The sequence below is a fragment of the Nerophis ophidion genome, linkage group LG04, assembly GCF_033978795.1.
Source record: "Nerophis ophidion isolate RoL-2023_Sa linkage group LG04, RoL_Noph_v1.0, whole genome shotgun sequence".
NCBI lineage: Eukaryota > Metazoa > Chordata > Actinopteri > Syngnathiformes > Syngnathidae > Nerophis > Nerophis ophidion.
The window spans coordinates 56,520,597-56,545,171 of NC_084614.1; the positions used below are offsets into that span (position 1 = coordinate 56,520,597).

Genomic DNA, 24,575 nt, shown 5'->3' on the forward strand with positions numbered 1-24,575 from the left:
ATTTATAAACCGCTATTTTTGATGATTGACGATTTAGACGATAGATCACTTTGGTTTTAGATTGGGCAGGTGTTTAGTTTAGTTATTATTGTTATTAATATAATAGTAATAGCAATATTAGGTTGTTTTTTTTAATAATTTACTTTTTTGCAATAACCTTGGAATGGCAGGATAAAAATGTGTGCCAAACAGTTTAAGAATATGAATAATAATACTTGTAATGGTAATCATAATAATTGAAATAATACATTTAATATTACTATAAATAATAACAATTGTTATTATTATTATTACTATTATTATTATGGATGTTTTACAATATTAATAATAATACCTACAATAATGCCAATTACTATTATTTTTATTATTGCTACTGCCATCATTAATAACAACAATACTAATACAAATATGTTTATAATAACAACCATAAAAAGATGTATTATGTGTAAAAAAATTAATTGTATTATAATAATTATAATGTCATATGAATTTTAATAACCACTATCAATCATGTTGTTATGTTTTTATTATGATGAATATTAGTATTTGTAGTAATTACAATAATAATTATTATAATGGTTACAAAGATAATTATTATTACAAAAATCGTTATTATTAATATTATTATTATTGATGTTTTTACTAGAAGAATAAAATAACAATTGTTGTTATTATCATTATTATAAAACTAACAACATTTTTAATTCCTATTAATAACTATTATATTATTGAATATATTTATTATTAAAAACATATATAAACATTATACAGTATAATAATTTAATAGGAATTATAATAATCATCCTTAATGGTGTATTATCAATATTAGTATTATTGTTATTATTATTTATACAGTAATATTAGTATTATATTTTCAGTATGCTTTTATTTTTCCTTATTTTATTTATTTATTTTTTAAATAATTTACTTTCTTGCAATAACCTTTTTTGTGGAATGGCAGTATTTTCAATCATGGTCTTGTTTTTTATGATAATACAATTGCACCTACTATTGTGGTTCTTTTCTAAGGCCATGCCTTTGCCTTTCATTGATCCACATTTGAGAGTAAATGTATACATCCGATATAAGACACTTCACCCTTGCTCCTGATGGGTGTTGGTTAGCGCCATGCATGGCAGCTCCCTCCATCAGTTTGTGAATGTGTGTGTGAATGGGTAAATGTGGAAGTAGTGTCAAAGCGCTTTGAGTACCTTGAAGGTAGAAAAGCGCTATACAAGTGCAACCCATTTATCATTATTTATTTATTTATATTCCACACTTGGCATCCAACATAGTCCTGTGACCAATTAGCTCACATTACTGATGTCTGTCGATAATAGCATGAGTAAACAGCATTTATCTTTTGTGAGAAAAGCCCGACTCATCCTCAGTTTATACATGGCGCTGTGTTGCTAATCCCACTCTAGCAGCAGAGCTGAAGATTATACTGCCGTGCATCTAATCAATAGATGAGTATGAGACAAGATTATCGGGGCCATCAGGAGGAAGAGAGCACTGCTTGCTGCCAATTCATCCCATTTAGAGCCGACTCTCTCACTGCTGAAAGATGATCTATTTATAGATACTTTAATCATGATATGTCTGGTGGAATACTCTTATGCAAATTTAACTGAATACATGTTTGAATCAAACCAGTCTTCCTGCATCACCACTCATTTGCTATCCTGCGTTAATTCAAGATGACGTTGCCACTTTCATCGGTAACTGTTAAAGACTAGGTCAGCCTAAAACTACACCATCCAGTATGCTGGAGACAGAAACATAATACAATTAATAACAGTTTTTGTATGTTCAAAATACATGACTTTATTGTATTGTTTTATGGAATGGATTCATTAGACTATTTTGGAGTTATTGCTGTTATCTGAAAGATGCAGTCTTGACTACAGCGTATAAAAGTACCAAAAAGCACCCTCTCTGATATATACCATGCAAAATGTCTATGGATTCTATGTACAGTCATTACAATATTTGGTTGCCAGCCACAAGCTATTCATGTAGGATTTATGAAAACAATAGCATCCACTTTTGACTGTGTATTTTCAGTATGTAAGTTGTTTTATTTGACAGGATGCATCATGCTCAACATCAAACAAATCTTTAGAAAACGGGTTCTTAACCTTTTTGACCTCTCGGCCCAAACTTTCAACGACAGAGGGACTCAGGGCCCGCTAAAATATTAACACTGGATTAGGAATGTTGCTCTTGATTTTAATCATATTTAATGGTTATATCTTACCTACTTATAGTTTAACAGAATACAATTTGTCAAATGATATGAAACCATTTGTTAATCACAAAGTTTATTATTAAGGCTTAAATCAGGCTGATTACCCAAATAAATACTACTGTAATCAAATATACTGCAAAAGAAGGAACTCATATAAACTGATGAAAAATAGGTGTTGATACAATTACGCAGAGTTGAAATAAATAAGTTCTTATGAAGTTAATTTTTAAAAAGTATTATTATGTTTCTTATCTAAATTAAAGTGCAAATGACAAAACAGCTCCATCACCTTAGTCATTATATTTGCGGTTAAGAAACTTCATTGTAACTTTAGCGCCAGACTTCTGTTTGTTTGATATTGTCATTACTACCACAAGTGGCAGAAAAGTGTATTACAACTGTACACCATACGACCATTTTTTGCCGACCCTCACATGGCCCTATGGTTAATAAATACTGCTTTAGAGCATATTGGGAGTTAAATCACCAAAAATGCATCCTGGGCTTGGCCACCACTGCTGCTTACTGCTCCCCTCACCTCCTAGGGGGTGATCAAGGGTGATGGGTCAAATACAGAGAATATTTTCGCCACACCTAGTGTGTGTGTGTGTGTGTGACAATAATAGGTACTTTAACTTAACTTTACCAGTGGTACATCCAAGGTTCATCCAGTTGTTTGTGCACATGTTGAGATTTAGAATGCATTTTTCTCATTGAAAATATAAATACAGCTTTAGAGCATATTGGGAGTTAAATCACCAAAAATGATTCCCGGGCTTGGCCACCACTGCTGCTCACTGCTCCCCTCACCTCCTAGGGGGTGATCAAGGGTGATGGGTCAAATACAGAGAATATTTTCGCCACACCTAGTGTGTGTGTGTGTGACAATAATGGGTACTTTAACTTAACTTAACTTTACCAGTGGTATATCCGAGGTTCATCCAGTTGTTTGTGCACATGTTGAGATTTAGATTATATTTTTCCCATTGAAATTATAAACGATCCTTAAGGCTGTTTTAAGTAACATTTTAAGACATTCAATTGTGAAGTGTAAAAAGAAGATAGCGGCTGTATGACAAAACAGTTACATAAAAAATGACATATTAAAGACGTGTCGAGAGTAAAGGCGTATGGATTTTAACTTTATTTCAAGTGTAAACAGAAGTTAACTGCCATTATTACTTTAAGGTGATTTGGTCTTGTTACGTTATTGATTTTGTACTGAGCAGCCATGGCAAACATGTGTTGCTATAGTTTACATGTTCTATTGTGTAGTAATCAACACACTTTTCCTCTAGGACAGCGGTTCTCAAACTAACTACCGCCCCAGAAAACACCTGGCTCTCCAATTACAACCATTATGACCCACATTAAAATAGAGTAGCACACTAGGCCTATGTATTCATTAAAACAAGTCAGGGGTTTTATTTAACAATTAATATTAATATTTGTGGCCAGTATAACATAACATACAATGCACAAACAACATCAAACAATTGATACATAAACATTTACAGACGTCTTTTGGCGTACCCCTAGATGGAGCCACTAGTGGTATTCATACCACAATTTGAGAATCACTGCTCTAGGTCAGTGGTTCTCAAATGGGGGTACGCGTACCCCTGGGGGTCCCTGACGGTATGCCAAGGGGTACGTGAGATTTTTTTTTTATATTCTAAAAATAGCAACAATTAAAAGATCCTTTATAAATATATTTATTGATTAATACTTCAACAAAATATGAATGTAAGTTTGTAAACTGTAAAAAGAAATGCAACAATGCAATATTCAGTGTTGACGGATAGATTTTTTTGTGGACATGTTCCATAAATATTAATGTTAAAGATTTCTTTTTTTGTAAATCAATGTTTAGAATTAAGTTCATGAATCCAGATGGATCTCTATTACAATCCCCAAAGAGGGCACTTTAAGTTGATGATTACTTCTATGTGTAGAAATATTTATTTATAATTGAATCACTTGTTTATTTTTCAACAAGTTTTTAGTTATTTTCACATCTTTTTTTCCAAATAGTTCAGGAAAGACCACTACAAATGAGCAATATTTTGCACTGGTATACGATTTAATATTGTATTTTACTTCTTTATTTCTTTTTTTCAACCAAAAATGCTTTGCTCTGATTAGGGGGTAGTTGAATTAAAAAAATGTTCACGGGGGTACATCACTGAAAAAAAGTTTAGAACCACTGCTCTAGGTAACTGCCCGGGTTGAGACCCTCTTTTGGCCTCCCCATCTTCCTTGCGTGGGGGGGAATGTTTGTGCATGTGGCCCGTATCTAAAAACACCAGTGATGGTACCTTTGTGTGGCGGCATCATTAAAGAGTAAAAAATTCCATGAATGTGTCAGACACCATTTTTTTAATCAATTTTTTTATTCTACAAGTTAAAATAATATTGTATTATTGTCATTTTGTCTCATGGTGATCTATTGATTTGATCAGGGTCATATTTATTAGATAGTTAATGTTGCATTTAGACACATTTGGGTGCAAATAATCAATCTATTATAATGATAGGAGTGTATCAATGCAGGTAAGTTGTGTGTGCACATGTGTTTTTGTGTATTCACGTGTGTGGGTGTGTTGCATTGCAGTGAGCAGTAAAATAAGGAAAACATTTGTAAAAAATAGTAAAAAGTGCAGAAATGGCATGGAAAAATATGTTTTGAAAAAAGGGTGTTGTCTTATGATACCTCAGCCCAGTCACATGCTCCTTTCCTCCAGCAGATGGCACTGTACCAGCATGGAAAGAATGCCTGAGAACTTATCATCTGCACCACAGCATTTATTTCCAAAGGAACTTATTAACCCAACAGCTGTAATGATGGGTGCATGATTTGTCGAATAATTTGATGAGGAAAAAAATTAGAGGCACCCAATTAGCTGCCTAAATTATTTAGCAGATATCATTTGCGGATGGGGGTGTGGGGGGAATATTTACACAAACTTCATTACAGAATGAAGACTTCACATTCACTAAGCAGGGGTCTAGACTGTTCGAAAATGGGAATTGGGGACACAGCCCATCTGCAGCATCAAGACGAGCCAAGCACAGCTGGAAACTTAGTAGGCACTTATTGTTGGAAGTACCAGCACCTCGTTGGGATTGGAGGACTAGTTTTTCCAGAGTTACATAATCGGCACGCTTTGATTGGTGTACAGATCCAAGCGCCCTCTTAAAGATCACCTACAAAATGACGCGCTATCTTTCCAGCTATCAGTGGAGATCAAAACGGACAAAATCTCCCTTTTTTTAGTGCTCTCATGCGCAACAAAGCAACTTACGTTCAAAGGAGTGCTAATAATACCCTATGGTCTATTTATCGTCCTTTAACAAAACAAATACTGTACTATAAATTCCCTCATCGGTCACCTCCCCACTGAGAAGCGAACATAAATTAATACGTGGCACCTGCACTCCATCATCGCTTCCACCATAAGATCCAATCATTATGTGTTCATGAAGGAAATTTACAGTCAATCTTTCAATATTTGTGTTGCACGTGGTTGCTTTCGAACATACTGTTGTAGATAATCCATCATATGTAGAGAGAGCAGGCGCCAATCCGATCGATACTGCTACGTATGTGCACCAATGGTCAAAAGCTCCCCCGTGTTGCATCTCCCCAGGGATAAAACGGCAAAAGTGCACGGGAACCGGTTGATGTTTCGCCATTTATTGTCCTCTGCGCGTCCCCTGTAATTGTGCACCCAGAGCTCAATTAGACTGACAAACCCCCCTAGGCCCAGTCAAGCTTAGGCATGGCCAATTAGTTTCCCAAGCGATGTCAGAACTCCTTTGAACCGGCGTGTCGGCTTGTTGCGCCGCCACTGATTCAGGATGACGGTGCTGCAGTAGCAGGCTTCTGCGCCTTGACCTATTTTGAAAGCGGCGAGTAAGCCATAGAACATAGGCGAATATACGGGACTAAGACCGAGCCTTTTTATGTCCTCCCTGTGGGGGGAAGGGGTGTTCAAAAAATAAAAAAAAGGGTTGGCTCAGATTTTCACCAAGGCGTTAACAGTTAGCAGGTCACCTTCCAGTTTTAAAAAGGATGACTTAAGATGATTAGACCATACCATTTTATAGGATGGGGGGAGTGATTCCATATTGACACCCATACTAGAAAGCGCTTTAACAAATGTTGGAGTGCTGATCTTTATCCATCAATCCATTTTGGCCCAGATGCCATTTAAGAAAAAATAAAACTATTTCCTTTGTGTTGATAAATAAGTAACTTACTGGCTCATTGTAAAAGAGTTTTGACAAAGCTTCAAACGTTTGCATCTTGCAACGCAGGAACGATTCAGGATGACTTGAGATGATACAGTAGAAAGGGGATTCATATGGCCCCATTCGTTGCTGTCTACTTGACACATGAAACGTGACGAACTGGGGGGTGTGCACTATCCACCTCAGCCATCAAATGGCAGTAAAGTGTTGAATATCTAAAATGTGTTTCACACTTTGATCACAGGGGTCAGTTGCTATGTAGCGCGGCGCTTTCCCTCATTTTCAGCACACTGCATTGCAAAATGAATAACATTGTCACCTTCCTGTCACACGGGATCCATCCAGGACTGAGTCATATGAATCCCTTCCCTACTGTGGGACCAAACACTTTTGGAGGTGTGGACAGTTCCAAAAACAGCAAACATACAGTCCTGGACAAAGGTTTACATACACGTGTGAGGGACATAATGTCATGGTTGTCTTGAGTTTCCAATAATTTCTACAACTCTTATTCTTTTTTGTGATAGAGTGATTGGGTTTGTCACAAAAAACATTCATGAAGTTTGGCTCTTTTATGAATTTATTATAGGTCTACTGAAAATGTGACCAAATATGCTGGGTCAAAAGTATACATACAGCAACATACAATTTTTGATGTAGAAAAGTTACATCCATCCATTTTCTACCGCTTATTCCCTTTTGCGGTGGCGGGGGGTGCCTCAATCATACTTGCCAACCTTGAGACCTCCAATTTCGGGAGGTGGGGGCGTGGTTGGGGGCGGGGGGTGGTTAAGAGGGAAGGAGTATTTTTACAGCTGTTGTGTGCGCAGTTGTGGACTGCACTCTCTAAAAGCCGTAGATGTTATCGTCACATATGCAAGATTGATTGATTGATTGAAACTTTTATTAGTAGATTGCAGAGTACAGTACATATTCAGTACCATTGACCACTAAATAGTAACCCCCGAATAAGTTTTTCAACTTGTTTAAGTCGGGGTCCACGTTAATCAATTCATGGTACAAATATATACTATCAGCATAATACAGTCATCAAATAAGTTAATCATCATAGTATATACATTTAATTATTTACATTATTTACAATCCGGGGGGTGGGATGAGGAGCTTTGGTTGATATCAGTACTTCAGTCATCAACAATTGCATCAACAGAGAAATGGACATTGAAACAGTGTAGGTCTTACTTAGTAGGATATGTACAGCGAGCAGAGAACATAGTTAGTTCAGATAGCATAACAACAAGTATATACATTAGAAATACATTCGATTATTTACATTAGGTTTTTTACAATCCGGGGAGATGGGATGTGAATGCAGGAGGGTATTAGTAAAGGGTTGAATTTGCCTGGAGGTGTTGTGGTGCATTTACAGTAAATGGCAGTATTGTCCTGTTTAAGAGTGTCACAACATTGCTGTTTACGGCAGATGAACTGCTTTATGGTAGACGAAAACGTGACTGCTGTTGTTGTGTGTTGTTACCGCGCTGGGAGGACGTAAATGAAACTACCTAACAATAAACCCACATAAGAAACCAAGAACTCGCCCTCGATCATTCTACAGTTATAATGTCATCTGGCAGACACGCTGTTTATATTGTGGGAAACCGGACGTGAAAACAGGCTGTCCTCACTCAGGTACGCATGAAGCTGGAGGGGCCGTGGCCTCCAGCTCTGCCTGAATTTCGGGAGGTTTTCGGGAGAAGCGCTGAATTTCGGGAGTGTCCCGGAAAATCCGGGTGGGTTTGGCAATAATGGCTACAATCGGGCGGAAGGCGGGTACACCCTGGGCAAGTCGCCACTTCATCGCAGGGCCAACATAAATAGACAGACAACATTCACACTCACATTCACACACTAGGGCCAATTTAGTGTTGCCAATCAACCTATCCCCAGGTGCATGTCTAGAAGTGGGAGGAAGCCGGAGTACCCGGAGGGAACCCACACAGTCAAAGGGAGGACATGCAAACTCCACACAGAATGATCCCGAGCCTGGGATTGAACCCAGGACTACTCAGGGCCTTTGTATTGTGAGGCAGATGCTCTAACCCCTCCCCACCGTGCTACCCCAGAAAAGTTACAATCAAATCAAATTAGCTTCATGGTATGGCCTCTTAACCTCATGTGAGTGATTATAATTGACGACACCTGTTGTCTATTACCATGAATTGATTTACGTGGACCCCGACTTAAACAAGTTGAAAAACTTAATCGGGTGTTACCATTTAAAGGTCAATTGTATGGAATATGTGCTGAACTGAGCAATCTACTAATAAAAGTTTCAATTAATCAATCAAACCTTCTCTGAGCCCATTTAAATAGGGCTCATGTGATGCAGTCATTAGACTCGGTTACAAACGTGACAATGGGAAAGTCAAAGGAACTCAGCACACATCTGAAAAAAATAATCATTGACTTGAACAAGTCAGGAAAGTCGCTTGAAGCCATTTCAAAGCAGCTTTAGGTCCCAAGAGCAACTGTGCAGACAATTGTTCGTAAGTATAAAGTGCATGCCACAGTTTTGTCACTGCCACGATCAGGAAGGAAACGCAAGGTATCACCTGCTGCTGAGAGAAAATTGGTCAGGATGATCAAGAGTCAACCGAGAACCACCAAAAAGCAGGTCTGCAATGAATTGGAAGTTGCTGGAACACAGGTGTCAGTGTCCACAGTCAAGCGTGTTTTGCATCGCCATGGACTGAGGCCCTGTTTACACTAAGGTTATCATAAGGTTATCCAGGCTAAATCCCACCTGACCTTATCAGTGTCCACATACAACAATGCCACCGTTTAAAACCCCCTCCCCTCTCCGTCCGCCGGCGCAACGCGACCTAATACTCATGAGCGGAAAATGCGCACGTCATAGTCTCCTCCAGTGTTGCATTGTGTGCAAGTTTTTAAATGTAACTTATCTGAACAATGTCCAGTGTTGTGGTATTTCAATTAACTTGAATCCAGTGTGCTGCAGGGTCCTATTTTAGTTCATCACACCAGAGCCATCATGAATTAATCAAATCTTTAGTAAACACGTGAAAGTACACAATTTGACAAAGAACATTGTACAACAATCAATCTCAGGATCTAGATATCTGGTCAGGACACTCCTTACTCGTTTGCCTTCACCTTTATTGTCTATTCGTTTTGGTGACTTTATATATTCTGGACCTAGATATTGAGTCTGCAACATACATGGCGGACAATAACTGATAGTCTGCTTTGCCCGTCCAACCGTTTTCCATAGTCTTCCCTCGATGGCTAGGTAATACAAAGCACCTTTTTTATCACATCAGCTTTCATTCTCGTTGTCTCTCCTTCGACAAATGGACAAACGTTTTTCGGTAAGTAGAATCACAGCTGACCTGGACATTCAAAAGTTCTTTTGCCGTCTGAGAAGTGTTGTGTCCGAAATACCTGCTATCGCTTTCTCTTAAAGTATTCATGTGTGATTTCCACAAGCGTCTCTACAGACGGAAGGAGAAACACGGGCATGTCTGAATGACTCGCCTTCATATTTCCAGTGGCTAGCTCCGGGTTACGAAACCGCTTAATTATGAAGCTTTCTGACGTCACTTTCTCTCCAAACTCAGTAAACGATCAAAGAGTGCATACAAAATTTAGAGCCGGAGATTCAAGAAATACACGGCGCAGTAACCTGTGAAAAAAATATCCAAGGAGGGGGACCTTAAACGATAGTTTAGTGTGGCTGAAACGGAGCTTAGGCTAAGTAATTATTCGTTTGAGGGTTTATCCGGCTTAGTGTAGACATAGACTGAGAGGCTACCCTGCAAGAAGGAAGCCCTTGCTCCAGAAGCGACACCTTAAGGCTCGTCTAAAGTTTGCTGCTGATCACATGGACAAAGATAAAACCTTCTGGAGGAAAGTTCTGTTGTCAGATGAAACAAAACTTGAGCTTTTTGGCCACAATACCCAGTAATATGTTCGGAGGAGAAAAATGGAGGCCTTTAAACCCAGGAACACCTCACCTACCGTCAAGCATGGTGGTGGTAGTATTATGCTCTGGGCTTGTTTTGCTGCCAATGCAACTGGTGCTTTACAGAGAGTAAACGGGACAATGAAAAAGGAGGATTACCTCCAAACCTTTCAGGACAACTTTAAATCATCAGCCCTGAGGTTTGGTCTTGGGCGCAGTTGGGTGTTCCAACAGGACAATGACCCCAAACACACGTTAAAAGTGGTAAAGGAATGGCTAAATCAGTCTAGAATTAAGGTTTCAGAATGACCTTGCCAAAGTCCTGACTTAATCCCTATTGAGAACATGTGGACAATGCTGAAGAAACAAGTCCATGTCAGAAAACCAAAAAATGTAGCTGAATTGCACCAAGTTTGTCAAAAAGAGTGGTCAAAAATTCGACCAAAAGCTTGCCAGAAGCTTGTGGATGGCTACCAAAAGCGCCTCATTGCAGTGAAACCTGCCAAGGGACATGTAACCACATATAAACATTGCTGTATGTATACTTTTGACCCAGCAGATTTGGTCACATTTTCAGTCAACCCATAATAAATTCATAAAAGAACCAAACTTCATGAATGTTTTTTGTATGTGCTCCAATCACTTCAGAAAAAAAAAAATACGAGTTGTAGAAATTATTAGAAACCAAAAAAAGTTTACAATTGTATGTAGTAAACTTATGACCATGACTGTATATTCCCTTAACAAAAGAGAAGATATTTGTTCATCCAGCTGTTTATTTGGTAGCAGGCTACCTTCACCTGGTTCAGAGGGAATTACATGAAACATATTTGTGTGTTTGACAACGCCTTTGTTCGTTAGCATTGAGAACATGCATTGGATTCAAGAACAATATAATGTAGCGTATTTTCAACTGCATCATAATGTAATGAATTTTTCTTCCAAGAAGTTTGATGAAAAAGTGTTTGTACGTAATTGTGCTAAATAGCAAACTGCAATCAAAAAAATATCTCTCAACTTTGTGTTCGCATAGCTAAAACGAATGTTTCCTTCTATGGCTTTGAACTGAGGTAGAGTAGGAATTGTAGCTTGCAGGCTGGTGGTTGTGTGAGCAATATGTGAATGAGTGTGCATTGTTCAGTTGTTCACTTTAGAAGTGTCGTCTGATGAGAGAGGACGCCACGCTCGTTTTCTGTGATTGTCACTTGACGCTCTCCACCTCTTAGGCAAAGGACCCGAGGTACTCCTGCTGGGCGACAAGCTGAATGACAATGAGTGGCACTCTGTGAAGGTGGTGCGACGGGGGAAGCATTTGCAGCTCTCTGTGGACAATGTCACAGCAGAAGGTAACCGCGGTCACACAAAGGTTTCCGTGCAGTTTATCGAACTTTTAAACGACATTATCTTCTAATGCTGCTCCCCAGGGTTCATGAGTGGCGCTCACACCCGCTTGGAGTTCAACAACATCGAGACAGGGATCATGACGGAGCGCCGCTTCACTTCGGTCATCCCCTCCAACTTTATCGGCCACCTGCAGGCCCTCTCCTTCAACGGGATGCTCTACCTGGACCAGTGCAAGAACGGAGACATCTCCTACTGCGAGCTGAATGCGCGATTCGGCATGAGGCACATTGTAGCCAATCCGGTGACCTTCGTGACTCAGGCTAGTTATCTGGCCTTCTCCACTTTGCAGGCCTATGCCTCCATGCACCTTTTCTTTCAATTCAAGACCACCAGTCCTGACGGCCTCATACTGTACAACTCCGGAGATGGAAGTGACTTCATTGTGGTGGAACTGGTCAAAGGGTGAGCTAAGATCATATATACCTCGATGTTTGGCAGCCCGACTTTTAATGTGATTCAGTTTTTTACCTCTCTGTTATCTTATGGGCAAACATTGCGCGTAACTAACTATTCAGCGGAATTGAGTGCCCAAACAAAGAATCCTAAGCATTGGGGACTCTACTCCACTTTTATTATTTAGCATGACTCCAAAATAACAGCTCATTGGTGCAAAAAAAAGATATGTGTGCATTCACTTTAAGACCAAAAGTGAGAAACACTATTGAATTCAAGGAAGAACTCCTGTCCTGGGTTTGATCTTTCTGTGTGGAGTTTGCATGTTATCCCCGTGACTGCGTGTGTTCCCTCTGGGTACTCCGGCTTCCCTCCCACCTCCAAAGACATGCACCTGGGGATAGGTTGATTTGTAACACTAAATTTTAAGTTTAAGTACCACTGATAGCCACACACACTCTAGGTGTGATGAAATTAACCTCTGCATTTGACCCATCTGGGAGGTGAGCGGAGCAGTAAGCAGCAGCGGAGGTAATGATTGGCCCTAGTGTGAGAATGTGAGTGTGAATGTTGTCTGTCTATCTGTGTTGACCCTGTGATGATGTGGCGACTTGTCCAGGGTGTACCCCACCTATCGCCCAAATGCAGCTGAGATAGGCTCCAACATCACCCGCGACCCCAAAAAGGGACAAACGGTAGAAAATGGATGGATGAAACCTCAATTTGTGAACCTAATAGGTTCTCCAACAGGGTTTGTAAATAGAAACGTTTGTATATTGAAGCACCTTTTTTCCCTGAGAAACAATGTAAACATGAATTATGGGTTCCAGTCATCAAATAAGCCAAGCAGAAATACAATTAGGTTTTTGTAGTGGTATTGTAATCTAGAAAAATCGTATACTATGGAAAAGTAGTGGATTTAATCAAATGATTGCGCCCTCTTGCAGGTTCATACATTATGTCTTTGACTTGGGAAATGGACCGTCGCTGATGAAGGGAAACTCCGACAAGCCTCTCAATGACAACCAGTGGCACAACGTGGTCATCTCCCGTGACAACAGCAATGTGCACACGCTAAAGATCGATGTACGCACCGTCACGCAACACGCCAATGGAGCCCGCAACCTTGATTTAAAAGGTATGTTATTTACAGTATGAATGTATTCTTGTAACGCAATGGTTTACATCCTTCTGCTATAACAGAGTCTGTTGGGCACACCCTGTTTTCCATGTCACAGGAGAGCTGTACATTGGAGGTGTGGGGAAGAGCATGTACGTCAGCTTGCCTCGACTGATAGCATCCCGGGAAGGTTACAAGGGGTGCCTGGCATCAGTGGACTTGAACGGGAGACTCCCTGACCTGCTGGCAGACGCCCTTCAGAAGGTGGGCGAGGTGGATCGCGGCTGTGAAGGTGAGGCGTGAAAAACAAAAAAACCTGTGAATTCCAACTGCGCTCATTCTCCCATTTTCCATCCGAATGCATTGATAGACGGGTCAGATCTGGTTCAAGGACAATGTTCATGCTCTGAATCAGTCAGTCTGTAGAGACTTTTGTAATATTTCATGTCTCAGGTGAAATAGGATGTGATGTTTTTCTACAAAAACAAACAAAAGTCTATTTAATTATATTTTGTTATTTCAATTTTTAGCAGTCAAAGGAAAATGATAATGCATATACCAGTATAAGTAGTATTAATCATTATTAAGTAGAAACCAAATGTATATTCCCCTCTCTGAATGTGTTTTATTCATTTAATTAGTCTGTTTTATTTTTTTAAGATTCGGGATTATTTTTTCTATACATTTTACATTTTTAATATTTGGTAACACTTTAGTATGGAGCACATATTCTAAGTAACAAAGACTTAATTTAGAGTTATTTGGACACTAGCGGAACATATTCTGAGTAACAAAAGACTTGATTTAGATTTATTTGGTTAGGGTTGGTTGTATAAGAAGGTCATGCAGAATAAGGCATTGAGACGTATTTAATGACTAATTAAGAGCCAATATGTTACTAATTTGCATGTTAATAAGCAACTAATTAATGGGGACTGTTACCCATACTAAAGTCTTACCTATATTTTTTATTGTTTCAATTGATTTTTTAAATTTATTTAAAGTATATTTTTGCATCCAGCTTCAGAGAGAAAGTGAGTCTTACTAAGCCCCTTTGTAATATAGTGATGATGCGTAAACATAATCAAGAGAAGGCTCCCATTGTGTTTTTGTCAACACTGTGCAGGTCCCAGCACCACCTGCACCGAGGACTCCTGCCACCATCAGGGAGTGTGTCTGCAGCTGTGGGAGGGCTTCTCCTGTGACTGCACCATGACGACCTACGGGGGGCCGTTCTGCAGTGACCGTGAGTACTCTTTTTGTTTCATTCCATGCTCTGATTGGTCACCACAAGGTACAGTAACACCACAAATGTCCTCCTTGCTTACCCAAAATGCATCACTGACTGCAGGTGTCTCGGCCCCTGGCGCTAACTAGTCTCTTCAGACTGCAGCGCGTGTGCGTGTGTTTCAAATGTAAGGGAATCAGTGTCAGGAGATAAAAAAAGTAAATGTGAATTTTTGGGTCTATGTAGTTTCTTCTGACTGGTTTTATTTAATGTATCGATTTCGTTCCTCATGTTTTCTTGAAATATGATTAACAGATTATTGTGAGCAGAAAAAGTAAGTAAGAGATGACTTTTACCTGCTAACAGTTTTGGCTGCCTTCCTCATAGCAGCTGCTGCTTCCTTGTGTGACATGTCTAAAATCTGCTGACCGTGTTTTGGCCTCCAACATCTCTTATTCACTAAAAAGTATTTGTCTATAGACCAGGCCTGGGCAATTATTTTGACTCTGGGGACTTATGTGTGAAATTATTAACACATTACCGTAAAATATCAAATAATATTATTTATCTCATTCGCGGAAAAGACAAAGAAAAGGTCAGCAATCGTCACACACACGTCAGCAATCGTCACACACACGTCAGCAATTGTCACATACACATCAACTAATAAGAATTTGGCGGGGGAGTGTCATGGCAGAAGTGCATTGTGGGTCATGGAATGCTAACTGCTAAATGCTATATGCTACTGCCGTAGCTATTAAAATGGATAATTTCATCGTTGGCGGTAAATTATTAAAACTGAGAAGGGCTGAACAAAAATAGCACCAAAAAGGAAATCATGGACTGCTACACAATATCAAATAATATTATTTATCTCATTCGCGGAAGAGACAAAGAAAATGTCACCAATCGTCACACACACGTCAGTAATCGTCACATACACGTCAACCAATAAGAATTCAGCAGGGGAGGGTCATGGCAGAAGTGCATTGTGGGTCATGGGATGCTAACTGCTATATGCTATATGCTACTGCCGTAGGTATTAAAATGGATCATTTCATCGTTGGCGGTAACTTATAAAAACTGAGAATGGCTGAACAAAAATGGCCCCGAAAAGGAAATCATGTCCTGCAGATTACAAACTGGAATTAGTGAAATATGCAGTAGAAAACGACAAGAGGAAGCGGCGCAAACCTTTGGAGTTGACAGAGTTGTTTAGAAACGACATCGAGGAAGAAGATTTCATCTGAGTTATTCACTAGGAGTGACAGATTGTTTGGTAAACGAATAGCATGTTCTATATGTTATAGTTATTTGAATGACTCTTACCATAATATGTTACGTTAACATACCAGGCACCTTCTCAGTCGGTTATTTGTGCGTCATATAAGGTACACTTATTCAGCCTGTTGTTCACTATTCTTTATTTATTTTAAATTGCCTTTCAAATGTCTATTCTTGGTGTTGGATTTTATCAAATACATTTCCCCCAAAAATGCCACTTATACTCCAGTGTGACGTATATATGTTTCTTTCCTTCTTTATTATGCATTTTCGGCTGGTGCCATATTCGGAGCGATTTATAATCCGAAAAATACGGTATATATATATATATATATATATATATATATATATATATATACGCACGGGGACACACACACATTTTTAAAAACACTAATACAAAACATCACAATAATGTCTGATTGAATGCTAAAAACGTTATGACAGACCCCCTTAGGAAACAGAATGGAATTTAAAAAATTTTATTGAATGAGACATCCAGAATGTACATGAATATAAAGAATGTGGGATTTACAATTTTAACTATGAAGGATAAATCACTGACAATTGAGAACACATGAACGTCACACCCCCTCTCCAGTCACATTATTTACAGTCAAGCGAAACACAACAAAAATGCAACAAACAAGGCGAAATATGAATGTGAAGGGTAAAACAAACAAAAAAACACTTACAATCTGATATAATATCACTTTTTTTGTAGAACTTTGTTGTAAAAATCTACTTGCGCGTTTGTCCCTGACACCCACATTTCAGGACGCTTTGGAAACACTCTGTGGAAACGCTCCCCACCCACACTGCTTGGTGCCTCGTCTGAGCTGCTGTGACTTACATTACCATAGTAACTAATTAGTTTACCATAGTAACTATTATATAATTCAAAAGCGCAGATTCCAACCATTGAAATACTTTGTATAATTCAAGACTTACAGTTATTTGAAAACATGACTGCACATCATAATGGCAGCTACACTTTGCATCTTAAATATCAAAAAAATATTTGGGAATGTCCGGCGGGCCACATTGAAAAGCTTAACGGGCCGCATGTGGCCACCGGGCCTTAATTTGCCCAGGTCTGCTATAGACAATAATCAGGAATGTTGGTAGGTGTAGCTCCCCTCTGGCAAAGGTAATAATCCTTCCGCTGGTTCACATACAGAAACTTTGTTACAACTTTTACTTCCTCCATTTAGTAAAGTCGGTGCCACTGAACTATCCAATTTCTATCGTGGTTATTTGTGTAACGAGCGGGTTAGCCTTTTTTTTGAGGTGGAAAAAGTTGCAAATGAGATCTCTGTTTTGTACATTTCAATTAAAGACTGTATTCCTTTTAAAAGTATCTTTAATCATCTTTGAAATAATCGTCGTATAGCGGACAAGGGAAGCCGAGTAGTGGTTAGCATGTTGAGCCTAACAGTCAAGAGATTAAAGGGGAACTGCACCTTTTTGGGAATGTTGTCTATTGTTCATAATCATTATGAAAGACATTTTTTTTTTGTTTTTTATTTATGCATTCTAAATATTTAATAAATGCGATCAAAAGTCCACTTATAATGGAGCCTATGGGATTCATTCAATTCTACTTATAGAGCCCCTAAAAAAACATCCAAACACCTGCATGAAGGTTTTATATACATGATGTAAGTATATGTGTAATGTAGTAATGGGCACATTTAGTACATCTTTGATGTTTATGTATTTTGATCATTTTAAGCATACGCGGCGCATTAATTTCATAAACGCATCATGACATTTGCTTTTCTTTTTTTTCTTCATCACGTATTTCTGCTTACTCCAAACTTTATAAGAGCCAACAAACATAGTAAAACATCACTTACTGTGCAAGGTCTGCTGTTATTAGGATGCCGACTGCTGGGATTATCATATATTCCCATTTAGATGAAAACTGTCGCATAATCCTTGCAAAGAAACTGAGTCGTATATAGATGTCAAAGTGTCTTATCTTGTCGGATTGCCTCCTCAGACGTCTTGTGTCCAGGTGAGAGGCATGATTTACGATCTACAATAAATCTACAGGGAACATGGAAGCGAGGAAGCAGCAGGCCACTCGATGATGTAAACATAGGCACACAAGCTAGTGATCATGGCGCCGCTCTAAATAGTTCGCCTGTGTTAGCGCTTGAAATAATGATATCACTAATACTTGGTTATTATTCGAGTCACAAAAGGTGAATTTAGAATTGTTGGCAATTTTGTATCAGATTTTATGGACGGAACAGCGGAGCTCCCATTGGCTCAGCTATAAGCAGACTTTTATTTATTTTTTATTTAATATTTACAATGCATTAAAAAAATCCATAATGATTGTGAATGATCTGCAAAATTAAAAAAAAATGTGCAGTTCCCTTTTAAGGGGTTTGATTATTCGTTTGGGCATTTATGTGCATGGGGAGTTTGCATGTTCTCCACATGCATGTGCGGGGATTCTAAAAGCATTCTGGCTTTTTCTCACATCCCCAAAATCTGCATGTTAGACTAATTTTAGACACTCGTACAGAATAGCGTCAATGAATTAGAACTTGATTGGTTGTTTTTTTCATGTAGGAAAGAAGAGAGGAAGAGATTTAACTGCTGTCTGTAAAAACGAGGTCAACCAAAAGCGGTACATTAAAAGACACGAGGCGATGATTTGAAACAGTTTGAGGTCAAAATCATTAAAGCACAGTAGGAGATGCACTGGCGACGCACGCCACAGAATGGTCGGAAATTGCTGCCTGAATAGCCCAGCTTCCACGCTAAAAGTAATGCAACAGTAGGGAGAAAAAAAGTATGGCACAAGAACAATTGTTAGTAAAAAAATGACTAATTTGGCATCTGATCATTTTGCTGTTGATGTTAAACAGATCAGGGGATGGTACAAAACCGTGTCGAACACTCCTTTGAATGACTTGAATTGACTGATTGCTGCTTTTTTTTCCCAGTACAGGTTTCTTAAAATCCGCAGGTATTTCCCATTAATATCCAGCTCACTAAAAAGGTTTTCATGTTGCACTTTATCAAAAATGCTTCGGAATTGTCTATAAAACACAGGTATAAATCAGCTTGCCCTTCTATATTTCCATTATTATACCGACTGTAAATGTAGAATTTCTGGTGCCCTTGTCCTTAGAGAAATCCGAATTGGCTGGCCGAAAGATCTGGACATATATTGTTCATTGCTTTTGCCAGCAGTACTCTAGAGGATAATTTTGGTGGTATGACTCATAAAGCTTATCATCCTAGGTTGATCACAGTCTGTGGGTCCCGGTTTCTTTGGCAGACTAATGAGAATCAATTTTTTTTATATCTGATGGAATTTGCCCGCCATCGTCAATGATGTTGAACAATTTTGTCAGTTCTGATGTTCCAATTTCCTCGAGAGCTTCTATGACTTCAATTGGTATCTTATCTGGTCCAACCGCTTTGCCATGTTTCATTTTGGACATCGCATTTTTCATTTTATCTTCTGTTTTAGATTGGCCTTCCATGTTCTTCTTTAGAGTTTGAGATGGGCCTCGGAATAAATCTCCAATATTTTCTGACCGTCCTGATAAAATGTCTTCCTCATCCATTAATACGTTGCCTTCCTTTGTTTTGATGCAGCCTGACTTTGAGGGCCCAGTATCCCTTTGATATCTTTGATCTTGTCAGTGTCCTTGTGTTATTGTTGTATTTCTTCACATTTTAAGTTTATCCATACATACATTACTTAGCCTTTTTGCATTTATGTTTTATAAGCTTATCCAGTTCATTGTACTTACTTTTGTTTTGTTTTTTTCCGATACTCTTTATGCATTTATTGAATGAAGAATTTCTTGAGTCTTCCATCTTTTGTGTGGTTCAGTGACAGGAACTAGTTTCTCTTTGGTTTGGAATAAATATTATCGCATCTTTTTTCCACCTGTATTCTGTATTTGTAAATTAATGTACCATGTCAAATTTGTTTGACACTGAAGTAGCAAAATTATTTCGAAAATTTTGCTCTTGTTTAAAAATTTGGTACTGCTGTTTTGGAGTTTTCTTATATATTTGGATGTTTTTGAGTCTCACTTCAGTTACTCACAGTCTGCTCCTGGTGTGGACTTTGAATTTAGGATTAAGTTATTGAATCGTTTTTTTATAAATATAAAATCTATTTGGTTTGTAACTCTACTACCAGGGCTTTTCCATGGCCAGCATCTCCTTGGTTGAGCAAAGTACCAATGATTTTCTCACACACACACTAGGTGTGGTGAAATTATCCTCTGCATTTTACCCATCACTTTGATCACCCCCTGGGAGGTGAGGGGAGTAGTGAGCAGCAGCGGTGGCCGCGCCCAGGAATCATTTTTGGTGATTTAACCCCCAATTCCAACCCTTGATGCTGAGTGTCAAGCAGGGAGTTATTGGGTCCCATTTTTGTTGTCTTTGGTATGACTCGGCCGGGGTTTCAACTCACGATCTCAGGGTGGTCACTCTAACCACAAGGCCACTGAACAGGTCTCAAACCAAGTGGTGGTAATGAACTTGTTCCCTTGACACCACTCTATCAGTTTGTTACTATGTTCATTGATCTTTCCAATTCCAAAAGGGCCGACAATATTTTGGATGTGTAAAATAGACACAAAAAATCAGATACAGGTTTCAAATGGAAATTGTGCACTTAAACCTGTAAATCCAGCCTAGCAGTCTAAGCACATATTGAAGAAAAAATCCACAGGAGTCGATATACCTGCAGTTCTTTTCACTTAATTAGGCATTTAAATAACTTCCTCTTGCTCCCTTTTGTTTGTTTTTGGCTCAGTCATCTCCATTGATCCTAACTAAAAATCAATAGCTTTATCTCTTTCTTTTGTGTTTTTCGACTTTATATCTACAAGCCGGAACAAGTGTATGCACCTGGCAGAACTTGCATTTAGTTTTGTACGAATACAATGTTGGTGATAGTATATGATGCATGGCCCTGAGCTCATTCAAGTCAGAAATTGACACAAATGTCTCTAAATTTGCTTCAAACCAACCATCCATCCATCCATCCAATGTATTTTACTTGCCTGGGTTTGAGCTAAGTTTGAGTTAAGTGAGTAAGGTTGAGTCTTAGTCGGTAAATCAGACTTTCCGGTCTCCGACAACCTTTTTCAGTTCCATTGGGGAAGGGACACCCAATAGTTTCCAGCTGCAAGACATAAGCGTGTCGTAACTTTATCCCACGGCCAGACCTCAACCAGGGAGTCATCCAGACTAGATAAGGCGTCTATTGGCATTTCTTAATGTGAAGGAACAGTGACTTTACTCAGAGCTCCTCACGTCTGTCCAAGCTCTTCAAGCCTTTCTCTTGGGGTGTGACCAGCCACCTTTACAGGAAATTCATTTCGGCCACTTGCTTTTTTGGCTACTCCCCAAAGTTTGGTTTGTGACCACAAGTGAGTAGGAACTTAGAACGAGTGGTAAATTGAAAGCTTTGCTTTCTTTTTTTACCACAATGGTCCGGTACAGTGGCACTTGCCTGTCAAGCTTGTGCTCCTGCCTTGACTCACTCATTTCAAGGTTCTTAGATGCTTGAACTCATCCACCTGGAGTAAGACCTCACTCCCAACCCGAAGAGAAGAACCCACCCTTTTCCAGCTGGAAACCAGAGCTGCAGATTTGAAGATGAATGAATCTCATCACGAAAGCTTTGAAAGTCACATCTTGATGAGGCAATCAGGAACACAACAGATTTTAGGGCTTTAAACCGGACACCCTTAAAGCCTTGGCTTTGTCTGTAAATTATGTCCATGCAAAAAACCTGGAGTTTCAATTATTCGTACAGGACGTCATGTAATACCCTTCACTAGACTTCAATGTACCTAAGAGTAAGAGTTCAGTTCAGCAGGCTTCAAAGGATTAATTTTGCTAAAAGTACCATTTAATTAATACCTGAAGAACATCGGGTAGCTACTCTTTATCTACTTATTTGTACTATAATTCGACCATAGTTCAGGCTTTTGCATTTTAAAAAATGTTTTATAAATGTTTGCGCTACTTATATTTGTATTTTTTTGTCAGGACACAGATATTCGATTCACATCAGATTTGTATTTACATTAGAAAGAGGTCTGAATACGATTTGAAGGTGTCTGATTACCTCCCTCATGTTCTCTTTCTGCTGCCATGACACATATTGTAATAGTGAAACTTGATAGGCACACATCTAAATCTTATAAATCCCTCCTTAACCGTTTCGAAAAATTCAAATACCGTATGCATAATTATATATAATTATTAAACAGGGTTCATAAATAGACAAGTTTTTATAATGAAGCAAATTTCTCCATAAGAAACAATATAAACATTAATAATGGGTTCCAGTCTCTGTTGCTAGGTATGCATCCTGCGTTACTGACGGATGATTTTCTGAAAGGACGCAGTCAACTCAATATCCCTCAGTCCCAGAGACGCCCCACATTATCCCCAAAAAATCACAATCACTAGTAGAGATGAAACCAGTTGCTAATGTTATCCACAAATTTACGGCATGAGGGTTCCTGGTACGATCCCTGGGTTCCGACATCACATCCTTGTTCTGTCCGTTGTGTCCCTGAGCAAGACATTTCACCCTCGCATGGCAGCTCTCGCCATAAGTGTTTGAATGTGTATATAAATGGGTGAATGTGGATAAAGTGTCAACGCGCTTTGAATACCCTGAAGGTAGAAAAGTACTAAACAAGTACAACCCATTATTATTATTGCTGATAGTAGTTGGTGACATCATTGCTTGTGTTTTTACATACATAAACCAACATGCATGTCCAGTCTGCTGGTAAACAGCAAGAGACAAAACACAGCGAGTATAAACTAAACATGTCAAAGACATACATAACCACCTCAGTTATCAAACTTCACTTTTAATGGCAGTCTGTCTCTGATGCAGGAGCATTTAAATGTCTCCATGTCATACTTGTAATATCTCTTAGGGCCATAACGATCTATATCGGGGGTCGGCAACCCGCGGCTCTAGAGCCGCATGCGGCTCTTTAGCGCCACCCCAGTGGTTCTCTGGAGCTTTTTCAAAAATGTATGAAAAATGGAAAAAGATGAGTGGAAAAAAATATATTTTTTGTTTTGATATAGTTTCTGTCGGAGGAAAAACATGACAAAAACCTCCCTAATTGTTATGAAGCACACTGTTTTTATTAAACATGCTTCACTGATTCGAGTATTTGGCGAGCGCCGTTTTGTCCTACTAATTTTGGCGGTCCTTGAACTCACCGTAGTTTGTTTACATGTACAACTTTCTCTGACTTTCTAAGACGTGTTTTATGCCACTTCTTTTTGTGTCTCATTTTGTCCACCAAACTTTTAACGTTGTGCATGAATGCACAAATGGGAGTTTTGTTAACGTTATTGACTTGTGTGGAGTGCTAATCAGACATATTTGGTCACTGCATGACTGCAAAATAATCGATGCTAACATGCTATTTAGGCTAGCTGTATGTACATATTGCATCATTATGCCTCATTTTTAGTTATATTTGAGCTCATTTAGTTTCCTTTAAGTCCTCATAATTCAATTTATAGCTCATGACACTATCTGTATGTAATATGGCTTTTATTTTTTTCAACTCCAGACATATTTGTTTTTGTATTTTTGGTCCAATATGGCTTTTAACATTTTAGGTTGCCGACCCCTGATCTATATACAGGCAAGAATGATCCGAACTCGATATAAATTGAATGGTAAATCCCCTGCATATTGTACGTAGTCTGTTTACTCATTGTATCATGTGTCCAAATGTTACCTACTATCAATCATTTTAACCAAAGTCCGCCAACTAAACTTTGCCACTCCGTTTAGGTTAGAAAGAGATTGGCACATTCCAAATTTTTGGATCAAAACTTAATACAGAAACGTCTTTATACCTTTATATTAGTGGTGGACCGTCAGGGCCAGCAAGGCCCTCTCTGCTGGCCTAACATAACCAGAAATCATGAGCATAATTGAATATAAAAATGTTTTTTTTTATTTACTTACCCTAAATATCGAAAAATATTCGTATTCTCTTAAAGGGGAACATTATCACAATTTCAGAAGGGTTAAAACCAATAAAAATCAGTTCCCAGTGGCTTATTTTATTTTTCGAAGTTTTTTTCAAAATTTTACCCATCACGCAATATCCCGAAAAAAAGCTTCAAAGTGCCTGATTTTCACCATCGCTATATCCACCCGTCCATTTTCCTGTGACATCACTGCGTGATGCCAATACAAACAAACATGGTGGATAGAACAGAAAGATATAGCGACATTAGCTCGGATTCAGACTCGGATTTCAGCGGTTTAAGCGATTCAACACATTACGCATGTATTGAAACGGATGGTTGGAGTGTGGAGGCAGATAGCGAAAACGAAATTTAAGAAGAAACTGAAGCTATTGAGCCATATCACGACAGACGGCGGCAACAAAGACGAATTCGGCGATCGCCTTCTAACTAACAATTGCATCTTTTGACCACTGGTGCAATTTGAATCCGTCGATTGGTATGTGTTTGTTTGGCATTAAATGTGGGTGGAGGGAAATGTTTATATTTGAAAATGCTTACTATAGACCAAAAATAAATATGCGTAATGATGTAAATGAGACGGTGGAAGAGGGGTTAGTGCGTCCGCCTCACAATACGAAGGTCCTGCAGTCCTGGGTTCAATCCCAGGCTCTGGATC

At 38.8% G+C, this 24,575-nt stretch overlaps 1 protein-coding gene across 8 annotated transcripts in view; it reads left to right on the forward strand.

Moving 5' to 3' along the window:
- Window positions 1-24,575, forward strand: part of LOC133551610 (neurexin-2-like) — a 439,020-nt gene that overhangs the window by 233,547 nt on the left and 180,898 nt on the right. For all 8 annotated transcript variants that reach the window (XM_061898511.1, XM_061898517.1, XM_061898513.1 and 5 more), the window contains 5 exons: window positions 11,678-11,797; window positions 11,876-12,257; window positions 13,196-13,386; window positions 13,487-13,660; window positions 14,495-14,614. In XM_061898511.1, the coding sequence (XP_061754495.1) occupies window positions 11,678-11,797; window positions 11,876-12,257; window positions 13,196-13,386; window positions 13,487-13,660; window positions 14,495-14,614 (987 nt within the window). The remainder of the gene's footprint in view (window positions 1-11,677; window positions 11,798-11,875; window positions 12,258-13,195; window positions 13,387-13,486; window positions 13,661-14,494; window positions 14,615-24,575) is intronic.